At 47.5% G+C, this 19,856-nt stretch overlaps 1 protein-coding gene across 1 annotated transcript in view; it reads left to right on the top strand.

Moving 5' to 3' along the window:
• The window catches only part of AUTS2 (activator of transcription and developmental regulator AUTS2), a 1,205,988-nt gene that overhangs the window by 1,175,108 nt on the left and 11,024 nt on the right, over positions 1-19,856 (top strand). Inside the window, exons 7-14 of the mRNA XM_052654596.1 lie at positions 2,141-2,609; positions 3,861-4,114; positions 5,341-5,561; positions 7,277-7,321; positions 10,245-10,340; positions 12,910-12,981; positions 14,910-14,939; positions 16,826-16,897. Of these exons, the coding sequence (XP_052510556.1) occupies positions 2,141-2,609; positions 3,861-4,114; positions 5,341-5,561; positions 7,277-7,321; positions 10,245-10,340; positions 12,910-12,981; positions 14,910-14,939; positions 16,826-16,897 (1,259 nt within the window). The remainder of the gene's footprint in view (positions 1-2,140; positions 2,610-3,860; positions 4,115-5,340; positions 5,562-7,276; positions 7,322-10,244; positions 10,341-12,909; positions 12,982-14,909; positions 14,940-16,825; positions 16,898-19,856) is intronic.

Below are 19,856 nucleotides of genomic sequence, written 5' to 3' on the forward strand. Positions count from 1 at the left end.
TTCTCTTATTTCATCCTCTTAGTATTTCCCGGGTGTTAGTGCTTTCTGCCCAGGGCCTGACTAACCAGCCTGCAGTATGTGAAGCCTGAGGTTTTCAGTGAACTTGTATAATTGCTTGCTATATTGTGAAAATGATAGAAAAAGCAGTGAAAAAGCAGCAGCACCAACATCCTTAGATCTGGGTGTCTGCAGATGAAGGGTCTTCCTTTGTGATGTGGGAGTTCTTATGGCTAAAGGGGCTCTGTGTGCACATCAGGAACTTCCTGTTCTCTCTCAGCCCTCAGGTTCTGGAAATTGATAACATATCAGCTTTTCTGAAGCAAAGATCTGCCTAGGAAAGTTCTGAAGACAGCACTGGAAAAAAATGTGCTTGCGTAGGATGTCAGAAGTCTAGAGTTCCTTTTCACCAGATCCATCCATTGCTTTATCCTTTCGCGCCTGAATTGTGTGAGGAGGGGTCTTTCTTGGCATCCTGTTAGTGCAGTTGTTCCACGCTGGTCTGCAGCACTCAAGGATAACTGCGTGCATGACAGCTAGCCATGTGCTTGGTTTATAAGCCCACCATTTGTTTCGGCTTTTGTGCATGTTACAGATTTGATCTGTTTTACCGAAAGAACACTGAAAATAATGGATTGCTTTGATGCAGATTTCAGGGAAGAAAACATGACAAGTATATACACCCAATAGGACATCAACAGACATTAATAGGCCCGGTGAGAATACCATGTATTTTTCACACTTGATAGCAGGAAGATGTGAAGAGAAAGGTCATGCCCAAAGTAATCATTTAGGAGTACCTGGTATACACCCTCATTTTAGAGAATGTTGTGATCTATTCTCTTCCTGTTTTTAAGCTTTGTAATAACAGAAAAGGATGGATTTTTTTTTTTAAGTGCAAAAATGTGGGGAAGATAATCCTTCCCCCACCCACCCCCCGTCCCCCCATGCCCCCAGCCACCACCAAGATGTGCATGATCAGTCATGGTCAACTGTCTGCAGCCCTATGGACTGCAGCCCACCAGGCTCCTCTAGCCATGGGATTGTCCAGGCAAGAATACTGGAGTGGGTTACCATGCCCTTCTCCAGGGGATCTTCCCCACCCAGGGATCCAACCTGCACTTCGGCACTGGCAGGCGGGTTCTCTACCATAGAGCCACCTCTGTGTGCAATGCCATATTTGTCCCTCATCATTCTATTAGAGAGTTGTACGGAGTTTGACTTACGGGGTCATCGGGGCACCCACATACTAGATGTGGCATGGGTCTTTTGACCTTCAGGGGGAAGTACATCATTTAAATTAATATAGGAGCATCTGTTGTCTAGGTGTCATTAGTTACTGTAGAATTTTACTTGCATTTCCCATCCCACTTGGTCTCAAGGTCCAGATTCACCTGGCTAAGGACCCCTCCTGTGGTCCAGAGGGAATTCTTTAAAAACTCAGGCCTGTGTGGTTGACAGTCAGTTGGTCTAAATTCATGTTTGTTCCTTCAATCTCAGACGGTTGGATCGTCAGTGAGCCGTAGGAGGCCTGACCTTTGACCAGACATTTAGCGGTTGCTCAGCAGAAATGTCTCCAAATGTCAAGCGTGCTTCATCAGTCAGAATGCAAAAGGGAGAGGAGGCAAGGCGGAGAAGAAACGTCTGCTGGGCTAAATAATGTTTGCTTCATGTACTACTGAAAACACTTCTCCTTTGTCTAGTCAAGAACTGTGTTTGGGGACTTCCTTGGTAGTCCAGTGACTAAAGTCCCAGCTCCCTATGCAGGGGGCCCAGATTCGATCCCTGGTCAGGGAACGGGATCCCACATACCACAGTAAAGATTGCAGGAGCAGCAGCTAAGACCCAGCACAGCCAAATAAATGGTTTTTTTTTTAGAACTATATTTGTTTTAAAAGGGGTGAATCGATATGTTGTCTACTGTTTGTGAATTTCACTGCATAATCTTGCTTTGTCAAGATTAAGGGAAACATTTATTTGCAGACTCTGATGGCCTCGACCACTTTCTGGAAGGCAGCCTTATCTGACTGGTGGACCTTTCTGGGACCTGACCGATCGTGTCGTTGGGCACAGGTGACCCGGCCCGGGGTCAGCTTCGCTCACTCACCGTCTGCCTCGCTCTTCTCTCTGCTCTCCCGCACAGATCCTGAGCTCGGCGTCGGCGCGCTACCCCACCACGACGGCCACGATGCGGGGCCCATTGTCCCCAAGGTATCGGGTCTAGAGCGGAGCCAGGAGAAGAGCCAGGACTGCGGCAAAGAGCCCCTGTTCGAGCCCGTGGTGCTGAAGGACGCGCGCCCTCAGGTCCCGCCGCCGCCGCCGCCCCAGCCCCAGGCGGAGCTCCCGCCCCGAGCGCCGTCTCCGGACCCCGCGTCGGGGCCGCGCGCCGAGCCCCCGCCGCCCCCACGCCCCGGCGCGCAGCCGCCGCCCGCGCCGCCGGAGGCCCCGCCGCAGCCCGCGCCGCCGCAGGCGCCCCGGCCGCCCCGGCCACAGTCCCCGGGGCCGCTGCCGCCCCAGGTCCTCCCGCCCGCACAGGCCCACCCCTCCGCCCAGAGCCTCCCCCAGCCGCTGTCCGCCTACAACAGCAGCAGCCTGAGCCTCAACAGCCTCAGGTGAGCCGCCCCCGCCCCGCGTCGGTCATCTTCGGTGGGATGGGCAGGTGGCGGTGGGCGCGGGGGCTCCCATGGGGACCGGGGTTCCCGTTGGCATCTCTGTCAACGTGTTCTCAGCCAGGCAGGCACGGAAGACAGGGAAGGCGTCCGAGGCGCAGGGAGACAGGGTCTCTGGGGAGAAGATGGGGTGGGATTGGGTTGAGGATCTTTTGGGTGGTAAGGACATGGTGGAGACCTCAACTGTCTGCGGAGGCTCCTGAGAGTGACTGCAGGGAGGAGAAGGTTCAAGGAAGGGAAAGTCCAGGGCGCTGTGCCTGGGACCCACCACTGGTTCCCAGGTTGGAGGCAGGGAAGGGAACCCAGGGGAGATTCCCGGAATGTTACGGGAGTCTTAGAAGGGAAGCCATTTGCCTCCCTGTCAACATCTCCCTGCAACTCCTGGCGGGGCGGGAGCATGCAGACCAAGGAGTGATCTGGTTGAGGAGTTTCCGTGGTGACTTCCGCCAGGTGAGTCGCAGAGATACAAGAGAAAGATGCTGGGTTGAGGAAAAGGGAGACATTCCTCCATGGGGAGCCAGGCCTCTTGTGTCTTGTCCTTGCCAGACCATAGAGGGAAGGTTGACAAGCAGCACAGGGACCCTTGCAAAGAAAAGGGAGGCTGGGCGCAGGGCCTGGCGTCACCCACCCCCACCTGTCCTGGGGGCTGTCATTCTAAGCGCTTCGGTCGTGTTTTCCTGTGACAGCCTGGTGACTGGGGTTGAGGGCCCTGCTCTTTCCTGTCTGTGGTAGTGGAAGGAAGCTGCCTCCGCGGGGCCAGGCCCATCTTTTGTGGCCTCCAGTCCATGGAGGTGACAGGGCGCCCGAGCTCCCTGGTTCCCCCTTCCCTGTGCTTCTTCACAGAAGACGGAGCAGACAGACCTGGCGAGCCCAGGTCACCAGCTTGTTCGTTTCCATTGACGTGGCCCCTGTAGGAAGAGTGGCTGGCACAGGGTATGAGGGGCAGCTCTTGGACAGGGCGATGGGGGGCAGCGTGGAGCAGGAGTTGCTGTTCACTGTGTCCACAGCTGTGGGTCCGGTTTAGAGGAACTGCGATTTCAGCAGAGGCTCTGTGCACAGGGTGGGGATCTGCGAAGACCAAGGAGCGAGAGGAAAAGTGTTAAATGGCTCTGTTTGGCTTTGTTTTGTTTTTAAGAAAGTTGATTACTGACCCCTTTTTTTCCTTTCTTCTATTTTTTTTTGATGTTCCAACAGCAGTAGCAGAAGCAGCACTCCAGCGAAGACTCAGCCCGCCCCCCCTCACATCTCCCACCACCCCTCGGCCTCCCCGTTCCCCCTGTCGCTGCCCAACCACAGCCCCCTGCACAGCTTCACACCCACCCTCCAGCCCCCCGCACACTCGCATCACCCCAATATGTTTGCCCCTCCCACTGCTTTGCCTCCTCCACCACCTCTGACATCTGGGAGTCTGCAGGTGCCCGGACACCCGGCCGGGAGCACTTACTCAGGTAGGAGGGAGGAGCTGGCCTGGCTTCTCCATGCCCCCACTCTCCTTTCCGGACACCTCACCCCCTGTCTGTGTTATCCCTGATGATTAGGTTTGGGCCACTCGCCATGGTCCGCTTTATAGAATGTCTTCTTCCTCCAGTCCCCAGGGGGCTGAGAGTCTGCAGAAAATGTACCATTAGCCCCCATCCCAACCTGTCACGATCCAGGGGATTCTGCCAGAGAGAACTTTGTAGTCATGAGGCTTTTCTGACCAGGTCTGCCCGCTGAGCAGTAAAGCACAGGTTGTCTGGGCCCTATGGGCATGACAAAAGCTCTCCACACTCCATGTCTGTTTCAGGCCAGGATCTTAAGTCACATCGTGGCTTGACGGATTTGTTTTAGTCAAACAAGGGCTTCCCTGGTGGCTCAGACGGTAAAGAATCTGCCTGCAGTGTGGGAGACCTGAGTTCGATCCCTGGGTCGGGAAGACCCCTGAAGACGAGAATGGCAACTCACTCCAGTATTCTTGCCTTGGAGAATCTGATGGACAGGGGAACCTGGCAGGGTCACAGAGTCAGATACAACTGAGCAACTAACAATTAAATGAGGCCTTCTACCTTGGGTGGGGAAAATGCACTTTTTGAGGCAACATATCCCAGATTTTTAAAGACACACTTAGGGTTAGGTATTGGGTTCTTTGCTCCTCACCTGTATTAATTGAGCCAAGTGTCCCAACTTTGGGTCCATTGTGGCCAAGCTTTGCCACCAGTACAGAGAGCTGTAGAGCAGAGCTTTATCCTTGGAAGAGGGCATGAAGGCTCTGCTTTATCGACTTTTAAGCACTTAAAAATGTTCATTTCTTTAACCTTCAAAACAAAACCACAGCACAGGCAATGTGTTGTCCCCATTCGATAGATGAGGAAACAGACACAGACAGTGATGGGCAATGCTCTGGGTCACTCAGCTCCCTCGAGAAGAGCTGAAACTTGACCTCTGGCCACTCAGCCTGGACCCTATACGTGCATGGCACTGGTGGACCCCTCGTCCCCGGAAGCCTGGACGGAGAACAGTTAGGCTGTTGACTGGGCAGTAGCCTCCTCTGCCTGCCTGGAGGTCTTTTCCACAAATGCCCAGCCCCCGTGCCCCGGCCTGGAGCCCTCCGTACTGAGCTTCTCGGATGTCCTACTCTGGAGGAAATGACCGGCCCCGGAAAAGGTGTCACCGTCTGCCTCCTCCTCTTTTCCAGAGCAAGACATCTTGCGCCAGGAACTGAACACGCGTTTTTTGGCCTCTCAGAGTGCTGACCGCGGGGCCTCCCTGGGCCCCCCGCCCTACCTGCGGACCGAGTTCCACCAGCACCAGCACCAGCACCAGCACACGCACCAGCACACGCACCAGCACACCTTCACGCCCTTCCCCCACGCGCTCCCGCCCACAGCCATCATGCCGACTCCGGCTCCGCCCATGGTGCGTACCCCGGCGGAAACGCGAGGCCAAGTAGAGCGCGACGCTCTCTGTATGCAGCCCCGTAGGGCCATCCGGGCACAGCAGACTGGCTGGGAGGCTCCCTTGGCCTTGCCCGTCTTTGGGATACGCCGGCTCCAGGTGGCACTGACCCAGGGCCTGAGTAGGAGCTCTTTTCTGACCTGTTATTCTTAGCGCTGTGGGTGGATTGTATTCCAGATGCTCCCCAAGGCGGTCACATCCAGTGTGTCGGTAGTTAACTTCTTACGGGTGATTTTGCTTTTTTGAGACATCTTGGGGAATTACCACCAGATCGAAGAATGTATCTGCCGGTGTTTTGTGCTAGCAAATAAACGCTCACAGAATCCTAGGAAGTCTGGAAGGGAGAGCGCCGGTGGGAGACTTGGCCGGCCCTGCATTCCCCCATCAACCCTCTTTGTGGGAAGTGTTGCATTTCTTGCATCTCGTGAGACAGCGCCCCCTGTCTGCTGCTGTGCTCTGTCAGCAAGCGGTCCAAACTCAGCCTGGTGGTAAGAGGGGGCCCTGGCAGTGTCGTGGTCTTGGCCTTGGCTTGGAGAGAGACTAACGCGCCAGGGGTTGAGTGGGAGCCAGTTAGGGTTGATTTTTAACTTAGGAGCTGTGAGGAACAGCACCGCACTATGATGCTGACTAGTCTGAGATGGATGCGTGTCCAAACAGTGGCGATTAGAGTTTACTTATTTATGTCCTAATATTTCAGGAAATACTTGCTTGAAGGCAGGCAGCACAGGCATTGTGAGGATTTGAATGCCGTGATCCGCTGAACTTTACATCCTCTCTTCCCTCCCCTCCCCCATTTTGTTCAACTTAGTTTTTTTAAAATACATATTTCAAAGTTGGTTTTATAAACTTACTTAGAAGAATGTTATCAGTGAGGCCTTGGGACCAAAATTTTTTTCCTCAGAGAAATCCTGCATCTGTTATTTTGGATGAACTCGACTTTTCCACAGTTATATTTTTAAGGGCTTGTTTATCTGGGGAAGGAGTTTATACCAGTCTGACTGAGCCGTTTCACAAACAAGTTAAATCTAACTGATGGTAGTTACAGCACACAATGAGGATATTATTTAGAAGAAATCATGGTATATACTCTTTCTTGCTTGAAAGAACCGTTCTAAGGCCAAGCCCGAATTGCTTTGTACTCGGCGGGGGGCGGGGGGGGGCAGTAATTATTGTTGTTCAGTTGCTAAGTCGTGTCAGTGTCTGACACCTTACAACCCATGGACTGCAGCACACAGGCCTCCCTGTCCCCCACTAGGGGGTAATATAAAAACAGCTGGATGTACCATTATGCCAAAGTGAAGATGAAGACTTTGGGGATTCTCTGGATAAATCAGACCCAGTTGCTCACTTCTCTCTGATTTATCTGAACCACTGCCTCCTCTCTCGAGTTCAGACGCTTGGTTCCCGCCCATCTCTAAATAAAGCCTAGAAAGAAAGCCGCTCTAGTGTAGTCACAACCTGAAATGCTCTGAATGGGTTTTCACTTTGACTTTCCATTCCTGTTGATTTCTGGTCAGAGAGACTCAGGAGCTCTGAATGATTTCGTGTACACTGAGATCACGGAGTCTGATGCCTGCCCGACAACAGAGAGGCTTCCTTGGGGCCGCCTCCGCTGAAGCAGTGAATAGAAATGTAGTTTCTCTAAGTAACTAGCTTTTGCTTTGATCCCTTTGCAGTTTGACAAATACCCTACAAAAGTTGACCCATTCTACCGGCACAGTGTGAGTTACCACGCTACCCGTTCACTGTCACCGCTTTTCCATTCCCATGCTCTCGCCGCGATCAGTCAGTGACTCGCAGCCTTCCTTAACCATCTTTGCAAGAACTCCCATTGCTCCTCGTCACTTCGGATGCTTGCTTTTGTGACATGTGCTTTTGGTAAAGATGCAGTATCTTCTGAATCAAAAGGTCATGAGCCACTCCTAAGACTTTAAAATCCTGCCAGGTGGGGCATCCGCTTTGTTGGAGGTGTTAGAGTTTTAGGAGCCTCTGAAATCACAGATTTCAGTCCTCAGTAGAGATGTTATTAACACACAGAGTTCCCAGAGTTCATCTTGAATCATGTCTTCCAAAGAAAGTACCGTATTCTTTTGACTCATGACTTCAAGAAGCAGATTTTCATTTCTTCTAGACCGTTGATCCCTCTTCCACATGGCTGGCATTATTTTCCTGAGCTTGTGCCAACTAGTTAAAAATATCATTTAAATGAAAGAAGGTCTTACATGCATGATTTTTCTTCTCTTTAAACTCATTCTTTGTTCTTTAATAAAAGCTGTTTTATGCAATTTTAAGAGAACGTTCTGGAACCTAAATTGGCGCCAACTGAAGTGACATGTTCAGTTACTTATGAGGGCTTCTTTTATAACAGAAACTTTGACTATCTCACCATGATATTTTGATTATGGAGTGTATACTGCATTTTTACCTGAAGTTTTGCAAGTTTCTTTGCTCAATGGTTTATTTATATATATATATATTTTAATGAAACTGGAAAGAAAGACGTTTAATAACTGCTCATAGCCATGTCGGTTCACCATCTTAAACTATTTTTGTTCTCATTTTTGGATAGTGTTACCTTATGGCTCAAACGGAGGACCACTTAATAGATCAGCCAACCCTGTGAATTCATTCATACTTTGAACTAGATCATTAGACACTGTGTCAGTCCTAAACTGAGGAATTAGCTGAGAAGGCCAGGCAAGACAGTATTAGAAATCAACTAAGAATTGATTATGGAGAGACATTCGGAAATGGCTCAAGGGGAGTCTCTATAGAAAGGAATGAGGAAAGGGTATCTAAGTGCCTGGGTTCCCCGAGTGTTCGACACTGCTCTGCTCAGAATTATGACATAAAAGCATCTTTGTAAATAGACCTGCAAAATCCAGTAGAGCCACGAGTTTTCTCTTTGCATCTGTTTCATGAATGGTACCACCCTTAATATAACAACCAGATTTCTGCCCTTTGTCTGTATTTTCTCAATTAAATTAAGGACCAGCTAACAAAATCATCTTCAGAGAAAGTTTAGCTGCTCTGCTGGTAGCTCAGTTCACTTCCTCGGACACCATGCAGTGTCTTGGCATAAACACATTCCACAGAGAGCCCTAGATGTAAGCTGGAGAATAAACTGATTTTTACTCTAGGGGTGGAATACTCTATTCAAAGAGGGTCAGAAAAGGAAAATGGTGAGAAGACCTAAGTTTTAAACTGAAAACATTAAAGGGAAAATACCCACTTGGAGGCAGAGTGATAGAAATTGGAGTGTTTTGGTGTGATGTAATCACTCTGCTTCACACAGTGTACTGGGAGAGAGTCATTTCATATTATTCGTGACAGTGGGTAATGTATGAAGTGCTTAGTCTCCCCTGCTTTGGAGATGAGGATGTTACAAAGGGGAGTTAAGATACAATGCACTCAAGTATCTAAAGCACAATTTTAGACCTAAAAGTAGTTTTAAATGAGAGCACTTGGTTTGCAGTCACTGTTTAAGTGGATTTAGTTCAATATCAGTTAGTCTGAAAAACTTCGCTGCATCATCGAGGGGAGCAAAATGAAATAAAGACCAACGGAAAAAGTACATGCTTTGAAAACAGACCGGATTGTGAAATTACCAGTGGATTTCAGCCAGTACCTAGAAATAGCTCACATAAATACATTATTAGGGAAAGCTCAAATTATTCTTGTATTTTTGACATACTGTGCAACCATAAGGGCAGGACATCACTAGAATGTATCTCTATGGTGAGTTTGTCAAAGTACATGGAACCAGAGCGATCGATTCTCCAGAAACAATACATTTTCAGGTGGAGGAAAAGATGTGTCTGCATTGTCTTCTGCTGTGTACTTCCTCCCTCCATTGTGTCCTCTGTAAACTATTAATTCAAGAAAATTCAGATTTGAAATTCAGAACCCTCCTTCTCCCTCCACTGAGTGGTCAGACTGACGTGTCCAGGGCTTGTCTGGAATAGCCTCCAGTGAGCTTATATCCGTCTTATAGGAAAACGGTGGCTCCATTGAAAGTGTACTCTGACTCATTCTATTTTCCCCTCCCACAAATATTTGTCATCGTTTTAGACAATTTAAATTGTCCTTGGAACTGCCACTTAACCAGAACAACCTAATGAAGCAAAGACTGTGCATATATTTTCCCATTTCCTCAAAACTATTAAAAATCTAAAGTACTAATTGAGTTTTAATGATGTAAAATCTCGGAATCCATAAAGACTTGCTTCTTTTTGTCTTCCTTTTTTTCCCCTTTTTCCTTTTTTCTAATTAACTTGTAATTTTCTGGGCATCTTATTTGGCTCAGCACCCCCTCCTGTTTTTGATATGCATTAAAATCTCCAACCATTTAGGACTTCTATCTGATTTAACAATTAATAATTAGAAAAGCTCCCTTTCTAATGATGGCCTCATCTGGGACATCATTTGCTGGCTGATTGATTCTGAACTACTTTTAACTTTTTAAGTTAAGTATTCATGGCACATCTGTGTGATCATTTCATTGTGGCTTCTTATGACTAATGGCATCAAACTGAGATGACTTGGCTGGCTAATGTGGACGTCTTTCTGTGGGAAGGGAATGTGAATGTATCATTTGCCTCCTACTAAAATCTTTTCTCTCCCCCCCTCCATCTTTGGCCATAGCTCTTCCATTCTTATCCTCCTGCTGTATCGGGCATCCCCCCTATGATTCCGCCCACCGGCCCTTTTGGGTCACTGCAAGGAGCTTTTCAGCCGAAGGTAAGAAACCTCACAGCGAAAACACCACCTTGCAACTTGTAAGTGGAGCCTCGGGCTAAGGCGGGTGGGTAGTGTCCCATCCTCTTACCTGCCAGTGACTCATTTTTCCATCCAAATGGACCACTGGGATTAGAATGTGAATATTTTCTTCTAGTCCATCTAGTTGTAAACCTCAGTCAGAATTTAATTTTTAATCTGTACTACCCATGTCATCTCAATTGAGCTAGGATTTCTTGTGCTCTGTTAAAAAAAAAAGAAACACTAGATATATATAATGTATTTTTTGCTTTTTCACCAAAACTGTGGACATAAGCTTCTGACCAGGAATTATATGAAATGTCAGATGTGTGTGCATCAAGTTGTTTATCTGTGAGGATGTCCATGATTAGCAAAGATGCAAAGCTGAGCCTTGTTGATTGACATAGAAGGGAAGGAAAAGATTCCAAACTAAAATCGTATCCTTTTCACTGTGTTCATTCTCCTTCATTTTGTTCCTCAGTCCCCTCTGTCTGCAGAGAGAGTCCACTTCCAGGTGGAGAGTAGTGCCTTCTTATTTTTTCCTCCCTTTCTGCCTTCTCTGAAGTTTCTGACCCCACTTCCAGGGTCAACTCCCCAAGGACAAGACTACCATCCTAGCATGAGATAAATTAACCTTTCGCCCTTTAGAGGGGCTTCCCTTGGTGGCTCAGATGGTAAAGAATCTGCCTGCAGTGTGGGAGAACTGGGATCCATCTCTGGCTCGGGAAGATCCCCTGGAGGAGGGCATGGCAACCCACTCCAGTATTCTTGCCTGGAGAATCCCATGGACAGAGGAGCCTGGCGGGCTATAGTCCATAGCGTCCCAAAGAGTTGGACATGACTGAGCAACTCAGACTGTTGCTTTCACCCGTTATAACAACAGAATTCTTTTCTACCTAGCCAGTGATACTCTCCTGCACTCAGTCTAGAGTGATCGCCGAGGGCCAAAACTAAGGCGATAGTTCTCAGAATACTCTTCCTTTTTGTGACTGTACATCTATCACAGCTCCTGCTTGATTTTCAGAAATGTATTTCTTAGTTAGTAGCCATTCTCAGACTGTAAAGCAGGAAATTTTGCTGTGTGATTTCGGTTTTCATTCCATCTCATTTCAAAGATAAAACACAAATTTGGGGCCAGTGTCTCCCAAGATGAGCGCAGATTACACTAACAAAGGCATGCTGCCCTAAAATTAGAAAAGAAAGAAATTAGAAAGCATTAGAGGTGAGAATGGCTGCACCTTCAAAATCCCAGGGACCTGCATAGAATTGCAGCTCCTGTGCCAGGTCAGACCTCGGTGGGGCTTGAGGATGGCCATACACGACACTTCCCATCTTGGGACAAAACGATGGTGATTTTAAACTCCTTCCCCCCATCGGGCTCTTTACTACCCTTTCAGAGCCTGGTCAGTCCCCTCCAGGTTACAAGAACTCTCTCGTGCATCCGCAGCCAGACTGGTAGGTCACTTCATAAATTTCTTGATTTCCCTCACTCACAATTATCCAATCACACAGAAAACTACATCTGGGCAAGAAAGTCTCTCTCCTGGTGTTGAAATAGGCCTTTCCAGGCCATCTTACTGATTGAATATGTAGATTGCAGTTCATTAGCAGAGTTCTTCATATGTATGCAAATCAGGCTGTTAACAACTCTAGCTTAATTGTTAGCCCTACAGCAGCTGACTGCTTTTCTTTCTCCCATTTCTGTTTTTCCCCCTTCTTGCAGGCGAGCTTGGTGCCTAAACTGAGGGCTCTTTATTTCCACACGAGTTAACTTCCTGGTGTGAAGGGATTCATAGAAGTTGTGATTTCTTAAATAAAATACCTGGTGAAAAATATTCTAAATCCTTTACCCACTAGAAAGCAGTGCCTTGTGCCTGCGATATAGGCTTTTTGTTGCTGTTCATTCAAAGGACAAAAGCCTATAGATAAGGTTGTTATCATTAACACCATTTAAGAATGGTGTTGGGAATGGGAAAGATGATGCAGAATTACTTTAGAAATCACATAACAGTAGGTCTGTGTGGTCCCCAAATTAGGTTCCCTTGTCCCAGTCCCACCACCGCTAATGAGTAATTACTGAATGTAATTCCTTGTTATCATCTGCCAGTTAAAATGTAGAGGTAGCCTGATGTCTGTGAAGCACACTCAGTTATTCTGATGAGAAGCACCTGGTCCCGCAGGTTAGACTGATGCTCACTTAAGCATTTCTTGGACTGTGTGGTGATAAAGCAAAAAACCCACAGTGACGGGCTTGTGAAGGACACAGAAGATGGATTTCAGGGCCGGGCTCCCATCTCTGTCTCCCCTGTCTCTGCCTGGAAATGCCATCACTGGGACGGGACAGGCTTTGGTCAGCTCCCCTGGGGAACAGGGAGTGGGGAAGGGCCTCATGAAGAGCATCTGGGGTCTCAGAGGAAAATGGATCCGTCCACTTGTATTCCAGAATGGAACAACCAGAAAGGACACTTAAACGCGGTCATTTAGAAAGGAAGACCTTGGTTTCATGTTCCGTGTCATATGCTTCCTAAGCTGTGGTCTCATTACTTTGTAGACGTCCAACCCGATCGATGTTGCCACCCGACCTGGGACGGTCCCCCACACTCTTCTCCAAAAGGACCCGAGGGTAAGTGCGAGGTCGGGCTGGGTCCCAGGGTAACAAACAGCAGCTTGTGTCCCCAGGACAGGCAGCCCAGTGGAGTGCCTGTTGCCTTTGCTCTTCCTTCTGTTTTGTGGAAGAAGATGCTAGTTGAGGGGCTTCCCTGGTGACTCAAATGGTAAAGAATCTGCCTGCAGTGTAGGTGGCCCAGGTTCGATCCCTAGGTCGGAAAGATACCCTGGAGAAGGGAACGTTACCCACTGCAGTATTCTCGCTTGGAGAATTCCATGGACAGAGGAGCCTGGCCAGCTACATACAGTCCATAGGGTCACAAAGAGTTGAACACAACTGTGCGACTAACACTGAACACTTAACACTAGTTACTCCTAATGGAATGCCTCCTGCGGCCATGTGACGCCAGGGAGTGACTTTCCAAGGGGGAGAAAGGGTGGCTTATGGTCTAAGCCCAGGCTGGGACGGTCACTGACACTGAGCTGGTGTAGTTTCCCCCCACCCAGCCTTCCCTGTCTCCATCTCCTAAAATCTCTCTCACACAAGCCATAAAACATTTTGAATGGAAAAAGCACTAAGCGCTTGTCTTTCTGGAGCTCACCATACACACAGTGTTTCCGGCCACTCTACTTCTAACGTGGGAAGGAACCTTTTGTGCTCTGGAGCTAAATAAAATATCCATTACACTTCGGTTGTGTTATTTATTCATAACACAGACCAACTCAAAAAGAATCTGAAGTTACACAGCAGATATAATCTTGTCCCATTGATTGTTATCCATCTTCATAGTAAATGTGGGGAAAAAAGAATTAATTTTCACAATATTGTCTTTGTCCCCAGGTAAGGGCAAAGGTTATCTGAAACTGATGACCAGAGTTAGGTAGATACGTAATGACTCAACTGTGTATTTGTATGAACTTTTGTGTAATGAACTTCATTTTATTTATTTTAATTACTCTTTATTGGAGTGTAAAATGTGCAAAGTTCCTTTACAACGCTCTGTTACCTTCTACTGCACAGCAAGATGGATCAGCTTCATATGTGTAATATATACACATCCCCCACTTTCGGATTTCCTTCCCATTCAAGTCGCCACAGTCTATTAAGCAGAGTTCCTTGTGCTACAGTGTGCTCTCAGTAGTCATCTATTTTATTTCTTGAAAGTGTTATTTGCTTTTATTTAAATGTTAGATATTATTTTATTTCACTGAAGGTGTTAGTTATCTCTGACTCTTGGCGACCCAGTTAACCGTTGGCTGCCAGGCTCCTCTGTCCATGGAATTCTCCAGGCAAAACTACTGGAGTGGGTAGTCATTCCCTCCTCCAAGGGATCTACATTATACATAGTATCATTAGTGTGTATGTGTTGATCCCAGTCTCCCAATTCCTCCCACTGCCCCCCCTTCCCCCTTTGGCATCCAAACATTTGTTCTGTCTTTCTGCTTTGCAAACAAGGTCATCTATATAGTGAACTTCTCTAAGATGTCTAATACCTCCAATGATAATTATTAAAAATAGCCTATTTCTACTGTATAGTCTGGAAAGGACACTTCTCCCCAGTTATTCTTAGTATCCAGCCATCTATAGTCTGAAGGCCGTCTCCCTTAGATGGTTAGCTGAGGTGGGGAGGGGCTGCTCAAGACAGTGTAACTCCTCAGATGTGTAAAGTGAGCAAATCGTTTTGCCGGAGGGCAAATCGCTATTGATTAAACTTGTCCAGGGGCTCATCAGCGTAGATGCGCCAAGGCTTGTGAGGTGGGGGAGGGGACGCTTGGCATTTTTGATAGTGTGAAAATGGGTTAATTATTCTCTAAAAGGGCTTCATTTAAAAGTAAAATTCTAACATTTTAATTTCCCCTCCTAATGAAGCACTACAAATTTGTTAATTAGAGCAATTGTTTGAGTGACAGGCATGTAACCAAGTTGTCATTTTCTCTTCACAGTTGACAGATCCTTTCAGACCTATGTTAAGGGTAAGAAAGCTTCTTCTAGGACTGTTTTGAAACCCCTGTTTGACTCCCCGAGGGTTAAAAATACAAATCCATTACAAGGAAACACACCATGGAAACGCCAGAGGAAAAGGTTGAAAAGACAGTGGTTGGGTTTTTCAGAGAGAGTGACTAAAAATGGTCTTCATGGTTTTCGCTTTGCGTGTTGCAGGAAGCCGGGCCATCGAGGTAAAGCCAACTGATAAAATTCAACTCAGATTCTCTTGTTAGTTATGCAAAAGGTTTGACCCACAGAGACATAAGGGAAAGGCTGGAGCTAGGCTAAAATTAGGATTCCTCTGAGTTCTCCTGTTTCTCTAGCACCTAGAAAACACATACCCAGGTCTCTTTATTCTGGCTGGTGGCTGCCTCTTTCTGCACCAAGTGATGTTGACTTGTCACAGCCATTTGACTTTTTTCTCTGGTGCAGAAAAGGGCCACTAGGAGCACTGGTTTGTTCTGAGAGGTCTGGAGCCTGGCCAGCAGATAACCTCTGGGTGAATGCCGACTTCCCTGGTGTATGTGGGAGGTCGGGAAGGGATGATGGATGGCAGATGAAGAGGGGTGGATAGTGGATTTCTTTACTTAACCCTTTTCTAGTGCATTTATTCAGATAATTCAATTTCTCCAAAGGGGGAGAAAGGATGGTGTCATCACTTAGGCGATTTCAAACGACCCATAACATCATTATATGAGAGCCGAGCTCAAACTTGGATTTAAGTATATATTTCAGCAAGTGAAAGTGACTTAATTTTCAGAAACAGCGCCTTAATATAGAAACCAGAAGCATCTGTTCTTTGCCCGTGTGGGAATGGGGCAGTGTTTCTCCTCATCCATCCTGTGGTTACTGAGCTCGTGTTGGGAGCTCACAGGGGGCTGTTGTTCTTGTTCAATTGCTCAGTCATGTCTGACTCTGCAACCTCATGGATTGCAGCAGGCCGCACCTCCCTGTCCTTCACTACCTCCCAGAGTTTGCTCACACTCATGTCCACTGAGTCAGTGATGCCAGTGGGTAGAGTGTGTAGCGGGAATACAAGTGAAGCAGGACAAGGTGGTCCTGCCCCCTCAGGTGAGTCTGCAAGACAGGCTTGCAGCTGCTCCCTAGCTTAGAAAGCAAGACAGGAACTAGCTTGAGAGACTGGAGTTGACGTCCTCCCAGAGGGCGGGGCAGGCACGCACGCTCTGCAGCAGCCAACAGAGGAGGAAAGGCATGAGTTCTCATCTCTTTCTTTTGTCTTCTGCTTGGAAATGAACAGTGCCGCCCAACATGAATGGGCAGTTGACTTTTAGTGAAGCACTTATGGGAACTGGGCTTCAATGAAAATGTGTTGGCTTCCTTTGTTCTGCTTTGGTGTTGGTTTTTTTTTAAACAGTGTTGGGGGAGGTGACACAGGTTTTGTCCCCTCTCGTTTTCAAACTGGTTCACAGACATTCACTAATTAGCTCTTCTGAACAGCCAATCTGCATTATATAGCCTGGCCACATTTGTTCAGCAGGGCTTCGCTCCACCAGGCCTGCCAGCTGGCGCCAGAAAAGAGAGAGACAGAGGAGGCACAAAGTGGGGTTCGGGTTTTGCCACGTTATCCTTGGTAACCGGGGAGGTCCTGCTCGGGGCTGGTTTTCTGAGGAGTTGCCGCCAGCTCGGGCTCTTGTGGAAGGAGAGGTGCCGCCCGCCCAGGGAGGGGCTTCCTCCAGCCCAGGTCCTGGGCTGCAGCTGAGAGAAGGCCCTTGGAGGGGACAAAGCCCTCTTGTTTCATGGAAAAGAAAGCTTCTGCAGCCAAAATCTGCTGACAGCTCTGGGGAAATGGAAGGGTTGTTTTTTTCCCCCCTGAAAGTCTTCTTTCTGACCACGTTGCTCTTTTTTGTTCCAGAAACCAGGGAAGTGGTGCGCGATGCACGTTCACATTGCCTGGCAGATCTACCACCACCAACAGAAAGTCAAGGTCAGTCTTGCCTTCCTAGTCTTGGAGGGGGAGGTGGGCTGTGGGTGTGTGATCTCCCGATCGAGGAAGCACTGAAACAGAGTCTGAAGACCCACAGGCAGGCGGGATCAAGTCCCTTGGAAAACCTATTCAGAAATCTTACTATTAATTGGGGAAAGCAGCAGCAAAATAACAAAACAGAAGCACACTGATAATATCCTGATTTTTTTTTTTTAATGATTTTGTCATTTTATTGATCTGAAGAGCTTAAATATAGATTAAATCCTGAAATAAAGGTTTGGGGAATCTAATTAGAGTGACCAGGTATTATTAGTATGGGAAATACTTAGGATTTAAGAGGAGGTGTACATGAAAAAGTTTTCTATATAAGTTGGTATATTCTTCCCACCACCACCCCTGCCCCCAACATTTATAAAAAAATTTTTTTCCATCATGGTGAATATAGGATAGTGAATATAGTTCCCTGTGTTATACAATAGGACCTTATTGTTATTCTTTTCATTTTATGGCTTTGAAAAATGATAATTTATGCCCTATATGATGTTACTGATTTAGGCATACATGGTACGTCCATTAGCAACTCATAGTATTAAAAATTCCTCTTCTAGAAGTGGTCTTTGGTTGGCAGTGACCTATCCAATCTCTCCTTCATCCTCTTGATGACCAATGCCAGCAGTCCAACAACAGTCGGTGCTCGTGGGAACCACTGACTGGCTGGTTACCCTACCTGAACTCAGGAGGGTTTTCTTTGTTTTCATCAGACAGATGAATGCGTTCCATGCTTTACCAGGGTTTTATGATGATACAAGAAAGAGACACAGATCTTCTGCAGGTGACCAGAGAGGACATCACTGGTCAACTTAGGCACCAAAGTAATGGATAGATCCAGATTTTACAGTCTGGGTGTTTACAGTCTGTGTAACTGTACCAGTTAAGTAATTCCAATAACCTTCCATTGGAAGCTATTTTTTCATGAATAAGATTTTAGTCCCAACAGCATGTGGGGGGCCATCATCAGAATATAAAAAGAAGTTGGGAGAGCTAGTCATCTTAAGGGATTTTTTTTAGTGGTTAGATAATTTTTAAAAACCCAACATAGTTAGAAATGAAAACATCACCCTCAGTGAATGAGGTTGCAAAGTTATGTTGCTGCCGCTGCTGCTGCTAAGTCGCTTTAGTTGTGTCCAACTCTGTGCAACCCCATAGAAGGCAGCCCACCAGGCTCCGCCGTCCCTGGGATTCTCCAGGCAAGAACACTGGAGTGGGTTGCCATTTCCTTCTCCAGTGCATGAAATAGAAAAGTGAACGTGAAGTCACTCAGTCATGTCCGACTCTTAGCGACCCCATGGACTGCAGCCTACCAGGGTCCTCCATCCATGGATTTTCCAGGCAGAGTACTGGAGTGGGGTGCCATTGCCCTCTCCGAAAGATATCTTGCTTTGGTGCCAAATACCTGCTCTTTCTCAGAATATCCCATCGGTGAGTTTTGTTCTCCTTAACATTAGTGTTAGGCGAGTTTAATTAGAAACCTTGTGGTTTAGCTTCGTTTAAAAATATACGTGTATTTGGAAGAGCTAACTAGATTTTGATGCTCAGTTCAATTCACTTTTGTTCTAGATGATATGGTTAGCGGAACAGTGGGTAAAACACACCCTCCTTGTGACTCCTTTGGTTAAAAGCAATGAAGGATGTTATAGGCGCCACTTCAGCATCTTCCCTTCCCCAAGAACGTCCCCAGCGACTCCAGCATTCATTATCCCAGTTCAATTAGGAAGACCTCTTGCACAGGAGATCACTGTTCATCTTCCCTTCCCAGCACATTCTCTGTAATCCCCAAGCTCCATTTTGCTTCATGGGCCTAAGTTGTGGTTAATGGAACTGTGCTGGGTACCATGCAGTATTAGCACTGAATAATTTGGCAACCAAATTAAAGGAGGCAGCCGGAAGATCTTTATAGATTCATAGTGGATTAGCAGTGTTGGGGAGGAGAGAATGGCTATTGCTTGACAGTGGGACTTTGATGAGAGATTCCTTGTCGATTTGTGCAGAAATGGCCTGGTGCCCTTTTCTCTGTGATGTTCATTTTACTTGTTGTTCTAGCCCTCACCAGCCACTTCTAGGGAAAGCTCAACACCCGCAGGTTCTTGCTGCTGCAGCCTCAGGGCTGCACTTGGTCCTGGAGTGAGTCTTGTTGCTCAGAGTTTAGTAGTGTGTACAGGAAAAATGGAGAATGTGCTGTCTGCCTCCCGGGGTGTTGCTGCTGGCTCGAGGGGTCTGGGTGGGTAAGACGGATGAATGGGATTGCAGGAGGGTAAGGTTCAGCCGCCAGGGAATGGCAAACCCTCTCATCTCTGATCCTCACACAAGCCAGATCAGATGTCTCTGTGTTGATGTTTTTGTGTGCTAAGACAGGGATTTACTCATGGCAGAGCCTGATGGAGTTTGGGGTGGAGCGGGGCCAAAGGATAGCATCCGATGAGTCTGAGATGGGAAGGGTGAGGGTCAGAAAGTGGGGAAGGCCTGGGAGGCTGGAGACCTCAGAGGTGGCAGTGAGGCAGGGGGAGACTGGGAGCCTCAGACCCGGGTCAGGGGTCAATGCTCATCAGGGGAGGTGTGAGGCCAACACGGAGAAGGCTATTGAGAATCACGAATGTGGGGGCGGCCTGGACCCATGCTCTAGGAGAGGCTGCCAGCATCCAGAGTGAGACCAGAGAAGGAAGCAGGAGGAAGACTGTGAGCCAGTTTCTGCAGTCTCCAAGAAAGGTGACCTCGGGGGTGGATACACTGATAGGAGGAAATAGAGTGGCTGCAGTTGACGGCAAGGACTTCACAGCAAGAGAGGTTCTGGAAGGTTCACTGTCAGGCCTGATCTCTTCCTCAGATGATTGGGGTTACTGTACCCAAAGCCCCTATTAGTCACATTAATATCCCTACTTTGTTTCTGTTTCTTTAAAAATAA

Source organism: Budorcas taxicolor, chromosome 2 (assembly GCF_023091745.1).
Source record: "Budorcas taxicolor isolate Tak-1 chromosome 2, Takin1.1, whole genome shotgun sequence".
In the NCBI taxonomy this organism is placed as follows: domain Eukaryota; kingdom Metazoa; phylum Chordata; class Mammalia; order Artiodactyla; family Bovidae; genus Budorcas; species Budorcas taxicolor.